This window comes from Bos taurus, chromosome 10, assembly GCF_002263795.3.
Source record: "Bos taurus isolate L1 Dominette 01449 registration number 42190680 breed Hereford chromosome 10, ARS-UCD2.0, whole genome shotgun sequence".
NCBI classification, from domain to species: Eukaryota; Metazoa; Chordata; class Mammalia; order Artiodactyla; family Bovidae; genus Bos; species Bos taurus.
Window position 1 is genome coordinate 101,821,820 of NC_037337.1, and position 20,481 is coordinate 101,842,300.

The 20,481-nt window shown below is 47.0% G+C and overlaps 1 protein-coding gene across 1 annotated transcript in view; it reads left to right on the top strand.

Annotated features, from left to right (window-relative positions):
- Positions 1 to 6,702, top strand: part of KCNK13 (potassium two pore domain channel subfamily K member 13) — a 105,600-nt gene extending 98,898 nt beyond the window's left edge. Inside the window, exon 2 of the mRNA XM_024998163.2 lies at positions 5,754 to 6,702. Coding sequence (XP_024853931.1) covers positions 5,754 to 6,613 — 860 coding nt within the window. The 3' untranslated portion in view covers positions 6,614 to 6,702. The remainder of the gene's footprint in view (positions 1 to 5,753) is intronic.
- The last annotated feature ends 13,779 nt before the right edge of the window (positions 6,703 to 20,481 follow it).

Sequence of the window (20,481 nt, forward strand, 5' to 3'; positions counted from 1 at the left end):
GACCCCAGGGAAGCCCCTGGAACACCAGGGCAGCCCAGAAAGAATGATTCACTACAAGAAAACGGCCCTCTTGAACCCTGCATTACACAAGTAAGTTCTCCTCTGATCATTGGCAAGTGTTTCCTCTCGCCCCTCCGTGTATACAGCTGCTGCTGTTTCTGGGCTATGCCCATTTCAGTGACTTTACCCAGTTTCTGGAATGTTGTTGGGTCAATAAATGGCCCCAGATAAACACTGCTCCTTTTTCCTGCGTGTTGCCTCAGTTCTGTTTCAGTGAAGACAGCCGAAGTACCCTGCTAGCTTTACAGCCTTGGGTAAGGACTCCAGGTTTCCTTTTTACATCGTCTTCATGCAGGGACATGCAGAAGCTTTACTGGCTTCAGGAATTCACTGAGCCGGAGGAGGTGCCCCTGCGCCCCTAGATCAGGAACCAGTCACTCAACACTTCGCCAACCCCGCTGTGTTCCTGGACTAAGTAGAAAAAACCACCGCTCTCAGTTCAGTCTGTAAACTCAGTATTTTCTTAATCCTCTGCTACTTCAGCCGCCTCATTTCAACTCGAGCTTGGGGATAAGAACTAAAGATACTAACAAAGACAAGACAACAAAGACAGAACTTCCTTACATCAAACGAGGATATCTAATAATGAAGCCTACACTGCCAAGAGTCACTGAGCACCTTTAAGTTTCAAAACAAGCGTTCCAGAGAAGAGATGATGGTCTGACATTCTACCACTAAGGGCCAGAATTATACCTGCCAGCAGAATTATCCCCAGTCCCTTGTTCCTTCCTTACCAGGTCATCCTGCTCATTCCACTCCATGCCATCCAGCTAAAAAGCTAAGATGTGGTGTCTTCCTCCAGCCTCTTGGAGGAATTAATTATATGCTAAGGAGTAGCTCATGCTATTAATGTCCTGTAATGTGGTTTAGGACTTCCCTGGTGGCTCAGGCGGTAAAGAATCTGCCTGCAGTGCAGGAGACAGGGGTTCTAGCCTTGGGTCAAGAAGATCCCTGTAGAAAGAAATGGCAACCCACTCCAGTTTTCTTGCCTGGAGAATCCCATGGACAGAGGAGCCTGGCGGACTACAGTCCATGGGGTCACACAGAGTCAGATACAATTGAGTGACTAACAAGCTGAGAAAGGATAGTTGAATTTAATTGGAAAACTAAATAGTAACTCTATTCCTTTCCAAGGCAAACCATTCAATATCACAGTAATCCAAGCCTGTGCCCCAACCAGCAATGCTGAAGAAGCTGAAGTTGAACAGTTCTATGAAGACCTACAAGACCTTTTAGAACTAACACCCCCAAAAGATGTCCTTTTCATTATAGGGGACTAGAATGCAAAAGTAGGAAGTCAAGAAACACCTGGGGTAACAGGCAAATTTGGCCTTGGAATACAGAATGAAGCAGGGCAAAGGCTAATAGAGTTTTGCCAAGAGAACGCACTGGTCATAGCAAACACCCTCTTCCAACAACACAAGAGAAGACTCTACACATAGACATCACCAGATGGTCAACACCGAAATCAGACTGATTATATTCCTTGCAGCCAAAGATGGAGAAGCTCTATACAGTCAGCAAAAATAAGACCAGGAGCTGACTGTGGCTCAGATCATGAACTCCTTATTGCCAAATTTCAGACTTAAATTGAAGAAAATAGGGAAAATCACTAGACCATTCAGGTATGACCTAAATCAAACCTCTTATGATTATACAGTGGAAGTGAGAAATAGATTTAAGGGACTAGATCTGATAGATAGAGTGCCTGATGAACTATGGACTGAGGTTCATGACATTGTACAGGAGACAGGGATCAAGACCATCCCCAAGAAAAAGAAATGCAAAAAAGCAAAATGGCTGTCTGGGGAGGCCTTACAAATAGCTGTGAAAAGAAGAGAAGTGAAAAGCAAAGGAGAAAAGGAAAGATATAAACATCTGAATGCAGAGTTCCAAAGAATAGCAAGGAGAGATAAGAAAGCCTTCTTCAGTGATCAATGCAAAGAAATAGAGGAAAACAACAGAATGGGAAAGACTCGAGATCTCTTCAAGAAAATTAGATACCAAGGGAACATTTCATGCAAAGATGGGCTTGATAAAGGACAGAAATGGTATGGGCCTAACAGAAGCAGAAGATATTAAGAAGAGGTGGCAAGAATACACAGAAGAACTGTACAAAAAAGATCTTCATGACCCAGATAATCATGATGGTGTGATCACTAACCTAGAGCCAGACATCCTGGAATGTGAAGTCAAGTGGGCCTTAGAAAGCATCACTACAGACAAAGCTAGTGGAGGTGATGGAATTCCAGTTGAGCTATTTCAAATCCTGAAAGACGATGCTGTGAAAGTGCTGCACTCAATATGCCAGCAAATTTGGAAAACTCAGCAGTGGCCGCAGGACTGGAAAAGGTCAGTTTTCATTCTAATCCCAAAGAAAGGCAATGCCAAAGAATACTCAAACTACCACACAATTGCACTCATCTCACATGCTAGTAAAGTAATGCTCAAAATTCTCCAAGCCAGGCTTCAGCAATACGTGAACCATGAACTTCCAGATGTTCAAGCTGGTTTTAGAAAAGGCAGAGAACCAGAGATCAAAATGCCAACATCTGCTGGATCATGGAAAAAGCAAGAGAGTTCCAGAAAAACATCTATTTCTGCTTTATTGACTATGCCAAAGCCTTTGACTGTGTGGATCACAATAAACTGTGGAAAATTCTTCAAGAGATGGGAATACCAGACCACATGACCTGCCTCTTGAGAAATCTACATGCAGGTCAGGAAGCAACAGTTAGGACTGGACATGGAACAACAGACTGGTTCCAAATAGGAAAAGGAGTACGTCAAGGCTGTATATTGTCACTCTGCTTATTTAACTTCTATGCAGAGTACATCATGAGAAACACTGGGCTGGAAGAAGCACAAGCTGGAATCAAGATTGCTGGGAGAAATATCAATAACCTCAGATATGCAGCTGACACCACCCTTATGGCAGAAAGTGAAGAAGAACTAAAGAGCCTCTTGATGAAAGTGAACGAGGAGAGTGAAAAAGTTGGCCTAAAGCTCAGCATTCAGAAAACGAAGATCATGGCATCTTGTCCCATAACTTTATGGAAAATAGATAGGGAAACAGTGGAAACAGTGTCAGACTTTATTTTTTGGGGCTCCAAAATCACTGCAGATGGTGATTGCAGCCATGAAATTAAAAGACGCTTACTCCTTGGAAGGAAAGTTATGACTGACCTAGATAGCATATTAAAAAGCAGAGACATTACTTTGCCAACAAAGGTCCGTCTAGTCAAGGCTATGGTTTTTCCAGTGGTCATGTATGGATGTGAGAGTTGGACTGTGAAGAAAGCTGAGCGCCGAAGAATTGATGCTTTTGAACTGTGGTGTTGGAGAAGACTCTTGAGAGTCCCTTGGACTGCAAGGGGATCCAACCAGTCCATTCTCAAGGAGATCGGCCCTGGGTGTTCTTTGGAAGGAATGATGCTAAAGCTGAAACTCCAATACTTTGGCCACTTCATGCGAAGAGTTGACTCATTGGAAAAGACTCTGATGCTGGGAGGGATTGGGGGCAGGAGGAGAAGGGGTCAACATGGATGAGATGATTGGATGGCATCACGGACTCAATGGACATGGGTTTGAGTAAACTCCAGGAGCTGGTGATGGACAGGGAGGCCTGGAGTGCTGCGGTTCATGGGGTTGCAAATAGTCGACACGACTGAGCGACTGAACTGAACTGAACTGAAACATGAACACGGTGTGCGCATCCGGGTGTTGGGGAAAGGCGGCCCTCTGGCGCCCCCTCAGGGAGCAGCAGTTACAGTCTCAGGAGCTCACGGACAGGTCGGATCTGACTCCGTCCGTGGATACGCTGGGGGCCCCACCGGCTCAGCCACAGCAACAAAGCAAAGCGTTTGTTTGCCGATAGCAGGCTGTTACCAGGAAAGAGGATTGTGGGCGAATCCAAGAGATCCCGGCGATGGGGCCCCAGCTAGGAGACAGGACCTGATTATGCAAACAGCGAGGTTTGATTTGAATTTTAAAAACGGAACCCAGGGAGGCATGCTGAGGACTTATTTTTCAAATGATGTGTTTTTGTTTTTTTTTCAAAAGGACTTTGATGCCTGTCCCCTCAGACAAATAAGATCCCTTAGGTTTACTGAATCAGTTACTTGGAAGGAATTTGTGTCCCTCAGGGTGGGCTGAAGCCTAGCGCCCCTGAGTGACAAGTGCTGAGTGTCTTCCTCTTCCGTTTCTCCTTTTTCTTAGTGGTGTCCACTGTCCTACAATTGGTATTCTTGATCACATGTCTGTGTGTGGGAGTAGAAAGGTCAAGAAGGTCACAACTGTGAACAGGAAGAGACGAAGGCAAGAGAGACTTGATCGAACTCTAACCCCAATCCCTCAGCACTCCCAGAACGTGAGAATTTTGTTTAAAAGATGGGGAAATCTTGAGAAAAATGTTGATTTCCACATCTGCTGGCACGTGCTCTTTCTGTCTGAAGCATCACCAGCACCACACACGAGTGTGCGCACACACGCACCTCCTTGCCTTGCCTGCCAGATTCTTCTTTAGCTTTCTGTTTAGACTTCACTTCCCAGACCCTAAATCTGAGAACGGTTTTCCTCTTAGCATTTCCCGTAGGACCCTGTACATTCTCCAGCACAACGCCTATCACAGAATAAACACTTTACTACATGAGAGCTCCATGAAGGCAGGGACCAGATCTGCCTTTTCCCGCCATTCTAGTCCCAGTTCCTGGAATGGCAGCCAGTAAGTGTTTGTAGAGTAAGTGAATTCCCATGAGTCTCTGTAAGACTTCTTTATAGAGCCTTTGTGTATCTCTCTGAATAATGTCTGTTCAGTCTGGTTGTTCGGGTTGTCTACTGTACAAGAACATCTAGCAGAATTGGGAGGGGAGGCTGGAATGCAGCTCATGTTCTCACCACCAGGCCCTTGTCACTGGCTTGGAGCCCACTTGGAGGAAGAGGTGTCTTCTTCTGATTGGCAGTGCCGCACAATACCGGCTTTGAGCAGCCCAGCTCTGATCAACACTTCATGTCTTCAAAAGGAAGTGGGAATTCTCCCTCCCATTCCTAGAAAGGCTGGGACGGAGTGTTTTTAAGGGAACTGTTTCTTTAGGTCCTCTGAAGTGAAAGTCGCTCAGTCGTGTCCGACTCTTTGTGACCCCGTGGGCTATACAGTCCCTGGGATTCTCCAGGCCAAAACACCGGAGTGGGTAGCCCTTCTCTTCTCCAGGGGATCTTCCCGACCCAGGCATCGAGCCCAGGTCTCCCGCATTGCAGGCGGATTCTATACCAACTGAGCTATCAGGGAAGCCCCCTCATTAACTTTTTCTTAAACCTGAAGTGAAGGGAAGTGAAAGTCTGACTCTTTGTAACCCCATGGACTTCTCCAGGCCAGAATACTGGAGTGGGTAGCCTTTCCTTTCTCCAGGGCATCTTCCCGACTCAGGGATGGAAGCGGGGTCTCCCGCATTGCAGGCGGATTCTTTACCAGCTGAGCCACCAGGGAAGCCCAAGAATATTGGCGTGGGTAGGCTATCCCTGCTCCCGGGGATCTTCTCCACCCAGGGATGGAACCCAGGTCTCCCGCATTGCAGGCAGATTCTCCACCAGCTGAGCCACCAGGGAAGCCCCACCGCCGGCCATCAAGGCCGAGACTCTGACCCCGTTCGCGGCCACGCCGGCCCTCACTCTCCTCCGATTTCTGTCTCCTGCAGGGTTTGGGATGGCCACTCCAGCGACAGTGGGCGGGAAGGTCTTCCTGATCGGCTACGGCCTCCTCGGGTGCTCCAGCACCCTCCTGTTCTTCAACCTCTTCCTGGAGCGCCTGATCACCGGCATCGCCCACGTCACGAGGTGGTGCGGCGCCCGGCGGCCAGGGAGGCGGGCGGGCCGGCGCGCGCGGAGCCCGGGGCGGGCGGCGGCGGCCGGGAAGCCGTCCGTGCGCGTCGTGCTGCTGGCGCTGGGCGCCGCCTCCCTGGCGCTGTGCTGCGGGGCCGCCGCCCTGTACGCGGCCGCCGAGGGCTGGGGCTACCTGGACGCGCTCTACTTCTGCTTCGTGGCCTTCAGCACCATCGGCTTCGGGGACCTGGTCAGCGGCCAGCAGGCGCGCTACGACGGCCAGGGCCTCTACCGCGTGGCCAACTTCGTCCTCCTGCTCTCGGGCGTCTGCTGCCTCTACTCGCTGTTCAACGTCGTGTCCATCCTCGTCCGGCAGGCGGTGAACTGGGCCCTGGGCCGGGCGGCCGGCGCGGGCTGCCGGCGGGGCCGGGGCCGCGGCGGGCCGCCCCGCAGGAACGCCGTGGGGCCGGGCCGCGTGCGCAGCGGGGCCCGCGGGGCCGCGGAGGCGGACGGCAGCTCGGGCGCGCGGCGCCTCTCGGGCGAGATGGTCTCCATGAAGGACCTGCTGGCGGCCAACAAGGCCTCCCTGGCCGCCCTCCAGAAGCAGCTGTCCGAAGCGGCCAGCGGCCGCCCGCGCCGGGCGAGCACGCCGCCTGCGGACGACGAGTTCTCCGGGGGCGTGGGCGCCTTCGCCGTCATGAACGGCAGGCTGGCGGAGACGAGCGCCGGCAGCTAGGAGCGCGGCGCCCCCGGGCGCCTCCTGGAGCTGCTCCTTCCCGCCTGGAGCCCCACTGGAGAGGTCTCTTCTTCTCCAGCAGGCTGCCCCGTCCCAGGGCTGCGGGACCGTGAAGCCTCGATGCCTCTCTCCTTACCTCCATCCTTCTTTAAGTCTGAATTCACTCTAGAAATGAACCACACAAGCAGTCAGTGCGTGGTCTCCTGACTCGTCTTGCTCCAGAATTTGAACCCAAGAGACGGACGGCTTACTTAAGCCTCGATTTCCTGCTGTTCCGTTCTTCATCTGGAAATACAGATCCTGAAGATGCGAGTTCTCCCCTGGAAGTCCGAACGACTGAGTTCACAGCCTCTCCGAGGCCTTTCAGCGAAGGCAGAACGCGACTGGGCTTTCTTTTTGCTGAGCTGCCTTCCGAGCGGATGTTTCTGGGGTGCTGCAGCTATGGAAATCACCTGTTCCTCCTTATGCCTGCTTCTCTGTTTTTGTTTTTCTGTTATTTGTAAGATCTTGAGGCTTGACTGAGGTGCATGTGGACCTCAGCATGGTTAAGAAAATAAAATTCAGCTTCAGGCCTTTAAACCGCAGCAAGGTGATGGGGAGAGTCCGCTCTTGTCCCTGAAGACTGGAGCTTACCGTGTTCCTCTGAACGGTCCCAGAGACCACTGTATTTTTACCAGGGCTTGGGGCCCATTGCAGAGATAACGACTATTTATTAAAATTGAAAATTTAATAAAGCCTTATTTTATTAACAAAGCTTACATGAGTGCTCATTAAGCATATTGGGGTAGAGTGCTTCATTGAACAGGTACTTACTGCGCTCACAGAAAAAGGAAATAAGAAATTAACCTTTAGGGATTGTGAACATCATCTTGGATTCTTGGCTGGAGAAACATTCTAGACCGGATAATGAAACCTGGCTTTTCCTGTCTAATCCTCTTGGGTCCTGCCTCGTGGGACTGTAACAAGCCTGATGATATTACTTGGCATATTGTTAAAGCAGACCATGCTACGAAAGAGGGCTGCTGATCTTCATCAATGCAAAAGGTTTGGGGCATGAGAGCAGGGTTTATAAGCAATAGTTGCTGTTTTTTATAAGCTAAGAATGATGTCCACATGACACTTTCAGAAATGAGGAGGAAAGATGGCCCCATAAAGAGGATAATGCAGAAAAGCCCTGCCTGGTGAAACTGAACTGTTAAGCAGAAACGTCAGACTGGGAGGACCCTTAGGAACCATCTCATCCAACCTCCTTGCTTTTGACAGAAGGAGACAGAGGCCAGAAGGGATTGCCCCTCGTCTGGGCGCTCTGGCTGATGGTGAACAGCCGGGAGAAGCACCCTGGTCTCTGAAGAGGTCTGGGCTCTTGGCCCATGATCCACCCAGCCTCAGAACCCGCAACGGCTCCCTGTCCAGGCTGTTGACTTTTCTTCCATCTGGCAAACCCAAGTATTTCCTTTAAGATCCCAGGAGTGCTCTAGATCCAAAGTGTGATAAGCAGCAGCCCTAGGCTTTGAACTTAGGGCTCCTGAGGCTCCAAAAATCAGAGACCTTCAACCATTACTTCATAATACAATTAAAGGGCGGCAGCCTGGAGTACTGCAAAACCCTTGTTAGGAGCCTCTGTCATAAACCCATTGCCCCGGGGGCTTTACCCTGCAAGAGGCACTGTGGGGAAGTGGGGGGTGGGTGGAGCTGGGTCCCCATCCCTAGGGGCTTTCTTTTATTTTTAAAATTTTTATTTTATATTGGAGTATAGCCAATTAACAATATTGTGATCGTTTCAGGTGGACAGCAAAGGGCCTCAGCCATACGTGTGCATGCGTCCATTCTCCCCCAGACTCCCCTCCCATCCAGGCTGTTTTGGGAAGAGAGGCAGGAATCTGTGCTGCACCAAAAAGTCCAAGCAGGGGGCGGGCCGGAGGACTGCGGTGAGCGTGCCCCTGACGGCCGGGGAGGTGGCGGCTCTCTGAAACTGAGGGTGAGTCTGAAACGCTCCCAACATCCCCGCCTCCACGCTCACAAGCTTCAGGTGACAGGTATCAACAGCACACGAGCACAGAGACCCTCTCTCAGAAGGGTGCAAGGAGAAAACCTAAACTTCAAGATCAAACTGACCTCGCCCCGGCTAATCAGGTTTCATCCTAAACACAAGGCACTGCTTCTGGACTGCGAGCCTGAGGAGCACCGAGGGTAACCATAGCAACGGCAACCTCAAAGCCAGCCCAAGTCCTAATAGAGTAATTCAAGCATTCACACCAAGCATTCATCAGGAGGAAAGGCATGCTCGTATCTAGGCATAAAAGCTCTGCCTCAGTCTCTACTGGCATATACAAGATGCCCAACTTTCAAGAAAAAAATGATGAGGCAGGCAAAAAAAATTTAAAAAGAAAACATTCTCCAGGACAAAGCAACTATCTGATCTGAAATGAATATTAGAAATATCTGGCAGGGAATTTAAAATCACCATCATTAGTAAGTTAAAGATTCAACAGGGAAAGGTGGACATCAGGCAACATCAGATAGATAATTTCAGTAGGGAGATGGAACGTATAAGCATCAAGTAGAAATGCTAGAAATAAAAAGCACAGCAACAGAGATGAATGGTGCCTTCAACGGACTTATATTAGTCGACTGCCACAGCTAAGAAGAGAATCCATGAACTTGAAGATAGAAACTGCTCAAACTAAGATGGAAAGAGATGAGAGTGAAAAAGAAAATCATGACATCGGGAGCTTTGGGACAATGTCAAATGGGTTATCCCAGAAGACAATGAGAACAGAGCAGAAGATACTTTAGAAGAAATGATAGCTGACAGCTTTCCAAAATTAATGACAGAAACAAAGAAGATCCAAGAAGCTCAGAGAACACCTACCAAGTTTTATATAACATACATACATACATATTACATACATACATATATGTATAGATACATATGTATAAACACACATATAATACACAAACACACACTGGATATATCTAGGCATATAATCAAACTGCAGAAAACAAAAGACAAAGAATCTTGAAGACAGCTAGAAAAATAGGTACAGTCACAGGCGCAAGATAAGAATTAGATCTCATCAGAAACCATGCATATAATAAAAAAATAGTATGACATCTTTAAAGCACTGAAATTTTAAAAAGAAGCCCTGTCAATCCAGAATTCTATATCCATCAAAAATCCTTCAAACAGGGAGGAGAAGCAAATACTTTCTCAAACAAAAATCTAGCGAATTCACTGCCAGCAAATCTACCTTTCAAGAAATGTTTTTTAAAGTTTTTTAATATTTTAAAACAATGAGAGATAAAGAGCATAGAAGAATTCTAATTAGTGAAAGTAGAAAAAAGTAGTGAAATAGCGAATTATCGTTAGAACCCCAAAGTGGTAATTGCTGCGGGCGAGACCTACGGACTAGTAATGTAAAAATTTAAGCAGAACCAGGGTGTGTACAGTCTCAAAGGACCTCCACCAACTACCAAAATATTTAGGCATTACAAAAAGAACTTTACGGTGGAGAATTTTAGTAACTTTGAAGTGGAGAATTCTGGCAGACACCACTTTAATCAAGTGAGCAGAGCTAATGTTACCAGTCGTGCATACCGACATCGGAAATGACGAGTTGAGATGGGGGTAGCAACTGAGGCATCCTTGCCGATGACATCAGTCTAATCTCACACACAGACTTAAATTGAGGGATGCTCTACACAATTACTGACAGCTATTCTTCAAAAGTCTCAAGCCAATGAAAGACAAGCCTAAGGAGGCATGACGACTGAATGCCGTGTGGGGTCCTTCATTGGATCCTGGAATATAAAACAAATGTTAGTGGACAAACCAAGGTGACATTCAGTCAATTCTGTAGTCTACTTAATAGTATTATACCTATGTTACAGTCTTAGTTTTGATAATTGTTCTATGGTTATGTAAGATGTTAAGTAAGAAGTTGGATAAAAGGTATATGGAAACTCTGCATTATTTTGCAATTTGACTGTAAGTCTAAAATGATCTCAAGTTAAAAAGAAAACACCCAAGACTGTCTCGAGTTTGCACACAACCAGTCACACCGGGGTGTGGGCTGTAACTTGAGTGCAACTTGAGAACTGAGACTACAGTTTGGTTCTCAAGTCCTTGCAGGTCTTGGCCTTGCTCGAAAGCAGTAAGACTTCCCTGGCAATCCATTGATTAAGACACTGTCCTTCCAACACAGGAGATGTGGGTTCAATCCCTGGTTGGGGAACTAGGAACCCACATGCTACGAGACCAAAAATTAATTAATTAAAAAAATAAAGCAGTGATTTTGTGAGTGTGCACCCCAGATCAGCAGCAACAGCAGAAACGGGGCACTGGGTGGGAATGAAAATTCTCTGGCCACACACCTGACTTCAGGAATCAGAAGCTCTCATGGGGAGAGGGGAGGAGAGCATGAGCTGCATGGAGAGAGCAACATGGAAACTTACACTACCATATGTAAAATAGTAGTCAAGGGGAGTGTGCTGTGTGGCTCTAGGAACTCAGATAGGGGCTCTGCACCAACCCAGAGGGGTGGGAGGGGAGGGAGATGGGAGGGGGGTTCCAAAGGGAGGGGACACATGTAAACCTATGGCTGAGTCATGCTGAGGGTTGACAGAAAACAGCAAAATTCTGTGAGGCAATTATCCTTCAACTAAAAACTAAGAAAAGGAATCAGAAGCTCTGAGGGTAGGGCCAGAAATCTTTAACAAATTTTCTAGGCATTTTTATTCCCCAATAAAGAAAGCTTTCCTGAGCCTGAGCTATAAAGGACAGGAAAGAGACCCTCCTCCGGGCCCAGCCTGCAACCCCTCAGGCTGTGCCCCTGTGGCTGGATCCCAGTGCCTCCCAGAAATTAGCATCGTCTGCACCTCAGAGCCATTGCTAATCATCTTGAATTTCCCAGGCACACGGATAATTCCTCTGGGATCTATGCTCTCTGAAAGTTACTAGATGCAAGTGATGCTTTAGCCTTCTGGATTTAGGCAGAAGGCAATGCTTTCCTGTATCCAAGGGAATTGTTTTTAAAAATACATCATCTCATAGTTGTCCTTTGGTAGAAGGTTTCTGTGTATCCCTTGAGCATTTGCTGATTGAATTTTGTTTACTCTTCCCAGCAGCGGGCCTTGGAATTTAAGTCATTCCAGAATTCCCTGCCGTCAGGAGCCATGCATCCAATCCGTGCATGTGTGCGTGCTAAGTCACTCCAGTTGGTTCCAGCTCTTTGTGACCCTATGGACCACAGCCCATGGCTCCTCTGTCCATGAGATTCTCCAGGCAAGAATTCTGGAGTGGGTTGCCATGCCCTCCTCCAGGGGATCTCCCTGACCCAGGGATCAAACCCACATCTTTTACATCTCCTGCATTGGCAGGCGGGTTCTTTACCACTAGCGCAGCCTGGGAAGCCCTCCGTATGTACTGCTGCTGCTAAGTCGCTTCAGTCGTGTCCGACTCTGTGGGACCCCATAGACGGCAGCCCACCAGGCTGTCCTCCGTCCCTGGGATTCTCCAGGCAAGAACACTGGAGTGGGTTGCTATTTCCTTCTCCAGTGCATGAAAGTGAAAAGTGAAAGTGAAGTCGCTCCGTCGTGCCCGACTCTCAGCGACCCCATGGACTGCAGCCCACCAGGCTCCTCCTTCCATGGGATTTTCCAGGCAAGAGTACTGGAGTGGGGTGCCATTGCCTTCTCCACAGTATGTACTGCCTTCCTCAAAATCACCATAGTCCCCTAGGGAGGTTGTTTTTAATGCCGATTTTCAGGACTCTGCCCAGACCTTCTCCGTCAGAACCTCTATGGGTGGGGCTAAGGAATCTACATTTTTAATTTTAATATGCATCCACCCTCCCCATAAAAATCAGTCCTTTGGCATATTAATATTTCAGAACCACTGCCTGGCAGGGTGAGGTGGGGGGAAGAAAAGGACCTGTCTCCGTTTGATGAGAAGGATTCATGAACACCCGAGATTGTAAATTACAGCAGAGCATTGTGCATTCAGGTCGGTTGGGCTGATGGCTGTTGAGATGATCAAAAACCTGCATGGTGCACCTATTCCCATGATACCTTCTTGACTTTGTCTAACCCATACGCGAACATGGGCACCACGTCATCTGCTTCTCCACATGCGTTAGAAACATTCATCGCTGCTTTCTCGTGGGTCCTTGAAAGTCAGCTCAATATTTAGCACGTCTCAAGACCTGCCCCGGTGAGCTGCTTTGAAGGTACAGCGCAAATCTCTGGGAGCCCCTAACTTCAGGGACACACTGAAAGCACATTATGTAACCAAGAGTTGGAAACAAAGCATCCGAAACATTTCCACGATGACCAGAGAGAAGTGAGAGTCCATGTAGACTGAGAAAGTCAGGGAGGTCTGCGTGGAAAAGTGGGCTGGAAGCAAGGGCTGGGAGAATGGGCATGCGCATTGGGGAGCTCCGTGTAGAAGGCGGGGCAGGCGAGGAGGGGAGGGAGGGTCATGGCGGCAGGCAGGGTGTGTCTGCATCAGAGCTGAGGTGATGAGCACCTCCCCTGCCCAGGGAGGTCGGGATTGGAAGCGAGCTTGAAGGCAGAGGAACCTGCTTGCTCATCTTTTTCCGAAATTCTTTCTTCCCTCCTCTACGGAAAGTCAGATGGTGACTGCTAGCCAGGAAATTAAAAGATGCTTGCTCCTTGGAAGGATAGCTGTGACCCACCTAGACAGCATATTAAAAAGCAGAGACATTACTCTGCCAACAAAGGTCCATCTAGTCAAGGCTACGGTTTTTCCAGTAGTCATGTATGGATGTGAGAGTTGGACTGTGAAGAAAGCTGAGTGTTGAAGGATTGATGCTTTTGAACTGTGGTGTTGAAGAAGACTCTTGAGAGTCCCTTGGACTGCAAGGAGATCCAACCAGTCTGTCCTAAAGGAGATCAGTCCTGGGTGTTCATTGGAAGGACTGATGCTGAGGCTGAAACTCCAATATTTTGGCCACCTAATGGGAAGAGCTGACTCATTTGAAAAGACCCTGATGCTGGGAGGGATTGAGGGCAGGAGGAGAAGGGGACGACAGAGGATGAGATGGCTGGATGGCATCACCAACTTAATGCACATGAGTTTGGGTGAACCCCGGGAGTTGGGGATGGATAGGGAGGCCTGGCGTGCTGAGATTCATGGGGTCACAAAGAGTCGGACACAACTGAGCGACTGAACTGACTGATACTGATACTGAAGGGGAGTCTGCTCTGACTCTTCTCTTTCCTTTACTAGAATCTCTTCCCTTCTTGGTCATCCTGGGTCCTCTGGAGTTCTACACTAACCGCAAGGACCTTTTACATTCTCCGTGCATTGCTTAGACTTGATCTCCTGGGAATGGAAGGTAGCGACCAGCATCAATGCCTCTCACTCCTGGAGAGGGGACCTGGGACAGAGGAGAACACTAAGTGAGAGGCACCATCTGGGGAGGATGGGCAGGCAACAGCCCGTGTGTTCGCCAGGGTTCTGCGGAGAAACAGAGCCCACAGGTTGTGCAGACACAGGGATCTGTTTTAAGGGGCTGGCCATGCGAATGTGGAGGCTGGCTCGTCCAAGTCTGCAGACCAGGCTGGCACTGGGCCCGGGAAGGGCTGACCGTGTGGCTCCGGTCCAAAGAGAGTCCCAGGCCGAAGACTCTCCTCCTCCAGGGACCTCAGTCTTTCCTGTTGACATCTTCAACTGATTGGAGGAGGCTCACCCACATTTTGAAAGATCACCGGCTTGACTCAAGGTCTACCAATTTAATTGTTCATCTCATCTCAAAATACCTCCATAGCAACATCCAGACTGGCGCTTGACCAAATATTTGGGTACCTTGCCCAAACCAAGTTGACATAAAGTTAACCGTCATCACACCCACTAAATCCCTCAGAGCCTAAAGCAGAAGAAAATCAGAAGCTCTCCTAAGCCCTGAAATGCCCTCCATTCGGGCTTCACGGAGGATGCCTCTCAGCTCCGAGGGAGAGGCGGCACTCCTCTGAGTGTCCGGGACCCCCCGCCACTTTCCCTCCGCTCAAGGGGCATCTGTGGCTGCTTTCTGCACCCCCGGGGTTCTGCCCCTCCCTTCACGCAGTCGACCTCTTTCCCAGGCAACCACTCTCTGTGTTCAGTTTTCCCTGCTCCAGTCGCCAGGGTGGTTCCCATCTCCAAGCGCCCCGTGAGGGGGAGCCCCGAGATGAGAGCCTCTTACCTAGATCAGCTGAGACTGAGGAAGGGACGATTCTGTCCTCCTCTGAAGGTGGAGGCTGCCGTCTGTAGATCCCTCTCTGTCCTTTTCCTTCAGCAGGCACCCTCTTCTCTCACTGTGCACTTGCGTCTCTCGAGAACCGTGAACAAGACGTGCTGCCCGCCCCTCTCTCCCGGGCGTCTGGCTCCGGGGCTCTGGGATGATGCTTGCTCATGAGTGTTATTCAGTAGCTCCATGGTTGTTACAATAGAGGCTTGCCTGAAGCACTAAGTTTATGCTGTATAAACTGCTATATAAAGTCTGTGTGTCTGTGTGTGTTTTATTTTCCCTGAGCTATATTCTGTAAGATTTGTTTTGAAATTTTTAGTGCGGCTCAGGGGAGAGGTGGTTTGTTCCTTCAGTCAGCCTCGAGAGAAGACCATGAGCAGGAGGGTCAGATCAGACAGTCATCCCGGCCCCTGAAGGGTGGCTGCGGAACGGGCTCTTCTTTGTTGGAGCCACATGTCAAACCACAATTTTCAAAAAGTTAAAGTAATAATTCTCAAATATACAGTGAGCAAAAAAAGATTTTTAAATAGAAGATATCTTTAACTCAGAGAAGGAACAAAAAGGAAAGAAAAAATGAGAGATGGAAAATCGTTCAAAGGACGATCGGAGATGCATCATGCATATGTTCGTACACGCACGGTGAAAGACGGATGCTGGAATAAGACCGCTAAGTTAGCTACAGGGCAGGTTAACCCTGACGCTTACACAGAAGGATGCTGGAATAAGTCCGCTAAGTTAGCTACAGAGCAGGTTAACCCTAACGTTTGTACAGAACACTCCACCAAACAAGAGCAGAACACACATTTTTTCCAAATGCACATGGACCAGTCTCCAGGATACGCCGTATGTTAGGCCACAAAATGTAAGTCTTAATAGAAAGCTGAAATAACACAGAGTGTCTTTTCCAATCACAACAGAATGAAAGTAGAAAGCAACAGCAGAAGGAGAAAATTCCAAAATCTGTGTAAATTAAATAACTCTTATACAGCCAATAAGTCAGAGAAGAAATCACAAGGGAAATCAGCAAACATCTTGAGACAAACAGTAATGAAAGCACAGCATACGGAAGCTCTCGGAAAGCGGCAGACACAGCAGAAGAGTAACATTTATGGCTATAAACGATTACATTAAAGAGAAGCAAGATCTCAAACCCACAACCTAGTTTTGCACCTCAAGGTATTAGAATATGAACAAAGTAAACTCAAAGTTAGCAGAGGAAGGAAATAACAGAGCGAAATAATAGGAAACAATAGGAAAAATAAGCAAAACCAAGAATGTGTTCTTCAAAAAAGATAAAAAAACTGATGAGCATTTAGCTAGGTTGACTAAGAAGAAATGAGAGAAGACTCAAATAACTAAAATTTAAAAAGGAAACTGGGAGCATTACTATTGATTTTACAGAAATAAGATTATAAGAGAATACTATGAGCAGTGGCGTAACAAACTGGATAACCCACGTGAAATGTAGAACTGTCTAGAAGCATGCAATTTACCAAGACTGAATCACAAAATAATATAAGGTCTGCATAGAGATTGAATGCATAATCAAAAACCTCCCAACAAAGAAAAGCCCTGGACCAGATGGCCCCCCTAGAGGAATCTACTAAGCATTTTTAAATAATGCCAATTCCTCTCAAGTTCTTTCCAAAAACTGAAACAGAGGTAACACTTTGAACTCATTCTATAACACTGCATCACTCAGACACCAAAACCTAAAAAAGAGCAGGACAAGAGAACTATAGAATGACATCCCTTATGAACACCAACGTGAAAGTCCTCAAAAAAACTAGCAAACTGAATTGAACAGCATCTTGAAAGGGTTATGCACCATGACCAAGCAGAATTTATTCCAGTAGTGCAAGGACGATCCAACACGTGGAAAGAATCACTGCAACACACCACATCAGCAGAAGGAAAGGGAGAAACACTCCATCATCTGAATTGATGCAGAAAAAGCGTTTGGCAAAACGCAGCATCGTTTCATAAGAAAAACATTCAACAAACTCAGAATATGAGGAAACAGCTCCACATAATAAAGGCCAAATATGAAAAACCCACAGCCCGTATCATGCTCGGTAATGAATGACTAAACACTTCTACTCTAAAATCAAGAACAAGACAAGAATGCCCACTTCAGCCACTTCTATTCAACATATTATTGGACAAGACAAAGAATCTATGAGAGAAACATCTAGTTTAAAAAGGAGAAAAGAGAGGGAGGCGGGGGAGGAAGGAAGGAAGAGAGGGAGGTCATTCTTTCAACCTCAGTACTTTTTGTTGCTTAATTTTACATGGATCTTTTGACAAATACCTCTTGAAAAAAGAGAAACATTTATTTGAAATGTAATGATCTTTTCTATTCTTTGTCAATTATTTTTCCTACAAAATTCAAGTAAAAATGTAATTAGTTTTCTAAATGTCATATACAGATTTATCCCATTTTTTCAATAGCTTTTATTTCTACATCTATTTACCTATCTATTTATTTATCATATTCCAATGCCTAAAAAGATGTCTGAAATTTTGTTCATATGTAAACCTGGAAACACACGGACTTAAGACGCTCGCAGTAAGTAATTCTGTGTTTTACTGTGGCTGACTCTTGATTGCTTCCTGGTGGCTATCTACCACTTTTAAATATTCAATAATTAAAATAGAAAACAAAACCAATTCAGTAACATGTAGTGGGAAAATCAGATTTCTATTTGAATACTGGCAAGTTTGTTCATTCTTCTGGCTTTCAGCTTCCCCTTCAGTGAAACAGAATAATTATGCCAATCTCACAGCTGAGTTGCACAGCTTAAAAGATTTAATGTCTATAAAATGACCAGAAGTGCCTGGCTCAGAGTAAGCTCCTAAAGGAACCTACTTTGACTCTGTTCTTGACGTGTTACAACCTCCCTCCTCTTTGAGAGCCATCCTGACAGCTGTCTCTTTTTCAGCTACCACTGTGCCTACTTGGCTAGCCACTCTGCACTGCCTCTCCTAGCTAACATTCCTAAAAGAGACCTCTAAATGAGCTGTAAATTACTGACTGTGAGTCACTAAAGCTGAAAGAGAATCTAAGGGAATGACTGGCTTTACTCTAGCATTTATGGCATTTTAGGGCCAAAGCTCTGTTCATTCAATCATCCATTCATTTAGCAAACAAAGACTGAGCCTCTACCCCCGGTCAGGTGCTGCTCTGGGCATTAGAGGACGAAAGGTGAATAAGGCCCAGCCCACCCTTAGGAGATCTTCAGACTTCAGACCCTCGTCCACAGGATGGAACTTGTCCCTTTGGTACTGACCACTTGGTGATGTCCGTGTGTAAAGCCATCTCCTGCGTTGTTGAACAAGGGTATTTGCTATGATGAGTGCACTCTCCATGCAGAATTCAGTTAACCTTTGCCCTGCTTCATTTTGGAACTTGTCAGAGGATTGGCGTCTGATGCTGAAATGGGTGTTAAGGTGGTTACCCTGCCCCCGAAGAGCTGGGTAAGGTCAGTTCAAAGCCCTCCCCTCCCTTCTCCCAAGACTGCTGTGAATTCCAGGGGAGCCATGGCTTTGGTGGTCATCGCTGGCTCTGGGATTCTTAGTGGTCTGACTTAAAACATAGGTCCTTAGGGGCCTTCCTGTATGAGCACCAGCGTGGTTCCTGTCCGGTGGGCCCTCACAAGCACACAGGCACCATTCTTTCGGATTCTCTCTCCTCTCTCTCATTTGTGACGGTTAATTTTATGTGTCAGCTTGGCTGGGCCACCAGATGCCTGGTTATCAGGCCTCTGAACTACACCACCAGCTTTCCTGCATGTCCAGCTTGCAAACGGGAGATCACGGGATCTCTCAGCCTCCATAGTCCCATGAACCAATTCCTCATAATAAATCTCTCTATATCTATAGAGCTTCCCTGGTGGCTCAGATGGTTAAAAAAAAAAAATTTGCCTGCAATACAGGAGACCCAGTTTGGATCCCTGGTTAGGGAAGATTCCCTGGAGACAGGAATAGGTACCCACTCCAGTATTCTTGCCTGAAGAATCCCAAGGACAGAGGAGCCTGGTGGGCTACAGTCCGCAGGGACACGACCGAGTGCCTAGCACACACACCTGCATCTGTATCTCTATCCTCATCCATCATGTCTCCTATTGGTTCTGTTTATCTGGGGCACCCCAACTATGCCTCCCTGCCCCACCTCACCCTCTCATGGATTATTCTGGAAACTACCAATTGTTCTCACCATTTATGAGGAATTACCTTATTTCCTTTTCTTCATTGTCTTCCTCTTTTGAATTATGCACCTTCAGTGTGAAAAGGGCCTATTGTTGAATCTGATAAATATCTCTAATTAGCTTCACAAAGGAGAATTATTTTGAATTATTGCTGAGAAGGGTACCATTATATAGTGCAGTCAAAGCTCTTTCTCTAATATCTTTCTCTACTTTGTTGGGAGGCGGGAATAACCAGTTACAATTGTCTATTTGTTTTTTGATCCAAATCACTTCCTGTTTCATTTATTTTTCATTTTACTGTTTCATTTTACTTTTTTCTCAGATTAGCAGTAGGTGTTGGAGGGTTGAACCAACACGTGAGGCAGTCAGCTTCCTCCTGTGGAATGTTCCGAGGATCTATTCTCTGTGCCAAGGGCGCGGGTACGATTGTTCCTCATGTCCAGGAATGGCCTCTTACTCAGAGGCTTTTAGAGAAAAATTTAAGAAACTTTCCTGCTGGGGTCCAGCCCCGGTGGATCCAGGGAATTCGAAGCAGGGACGGCGTCGGCGAGGATCAGGAAACAATTGCTTAATTAAACGCTAATTAAGGATATAAAGAGTGGTTAAATAAGGATAGCTCAGTGAGGAAATTCAGTGGAGAAAAGAGGCTGAATAATTCAGCCAGAAGGTGAGAGAAAGAACGACATGGGGAGACCAAGCTTCGGTGAACAAGGGCCACACTTCAATTTCCAAAGTAGTTTTTATACCTTAAGTTATGCATAGAGGATAATGGGGGAAGGGGTAGAGTCATGCAGTAAGCCAGGCTTTCTTCCTGCAAACTTATCATATAAAAGTTTAGGTGATTTGCATCATCTTCCGGCCCGGAGGCCTGTTAACATTTTAAGACCCTTTCTTCAGAAAACTTATTTTTCTCTAAAGGTGATTAGTCAGGCGCCACCCTCCAAAAGCATTAGATAAAGTTGCATTCCTATAGGGTAAAGGTGTGGTGGGCTATAAGAAGAAAAAGAATTAACTCAAGGGTCCAAGGTTACAAACATTAAAGCTACTACTTACACCAATTATATTAATCAGTACACTGCCAGGGACACAGCAGGTAAGGGATATGCAGACTTAGCAGCAAACATTGGCCCAAAAAGTGAAAATCCCTTCACCAATACAATTTCTAATCAATCTCTTAACTACTCAAAGGAATCTGTGTTTAGACAGTTTAGAACATCTCCTGCCTCTCACAGTTGGGAGGCTCTGAACAATCACATGTGGCCGGAAAAACCTATTCAGGCAGGCTAGAGGACTTCCAAAGGAGTTTGTAGGTTGAAACACTGTCACACCCAGGAATTATTAACTGGAGCTGTAAGCTAACTCTTTTTTCAGAGAGAGGTGGTGGGGGACAGCCCCCCATAGAGTCAGAGGT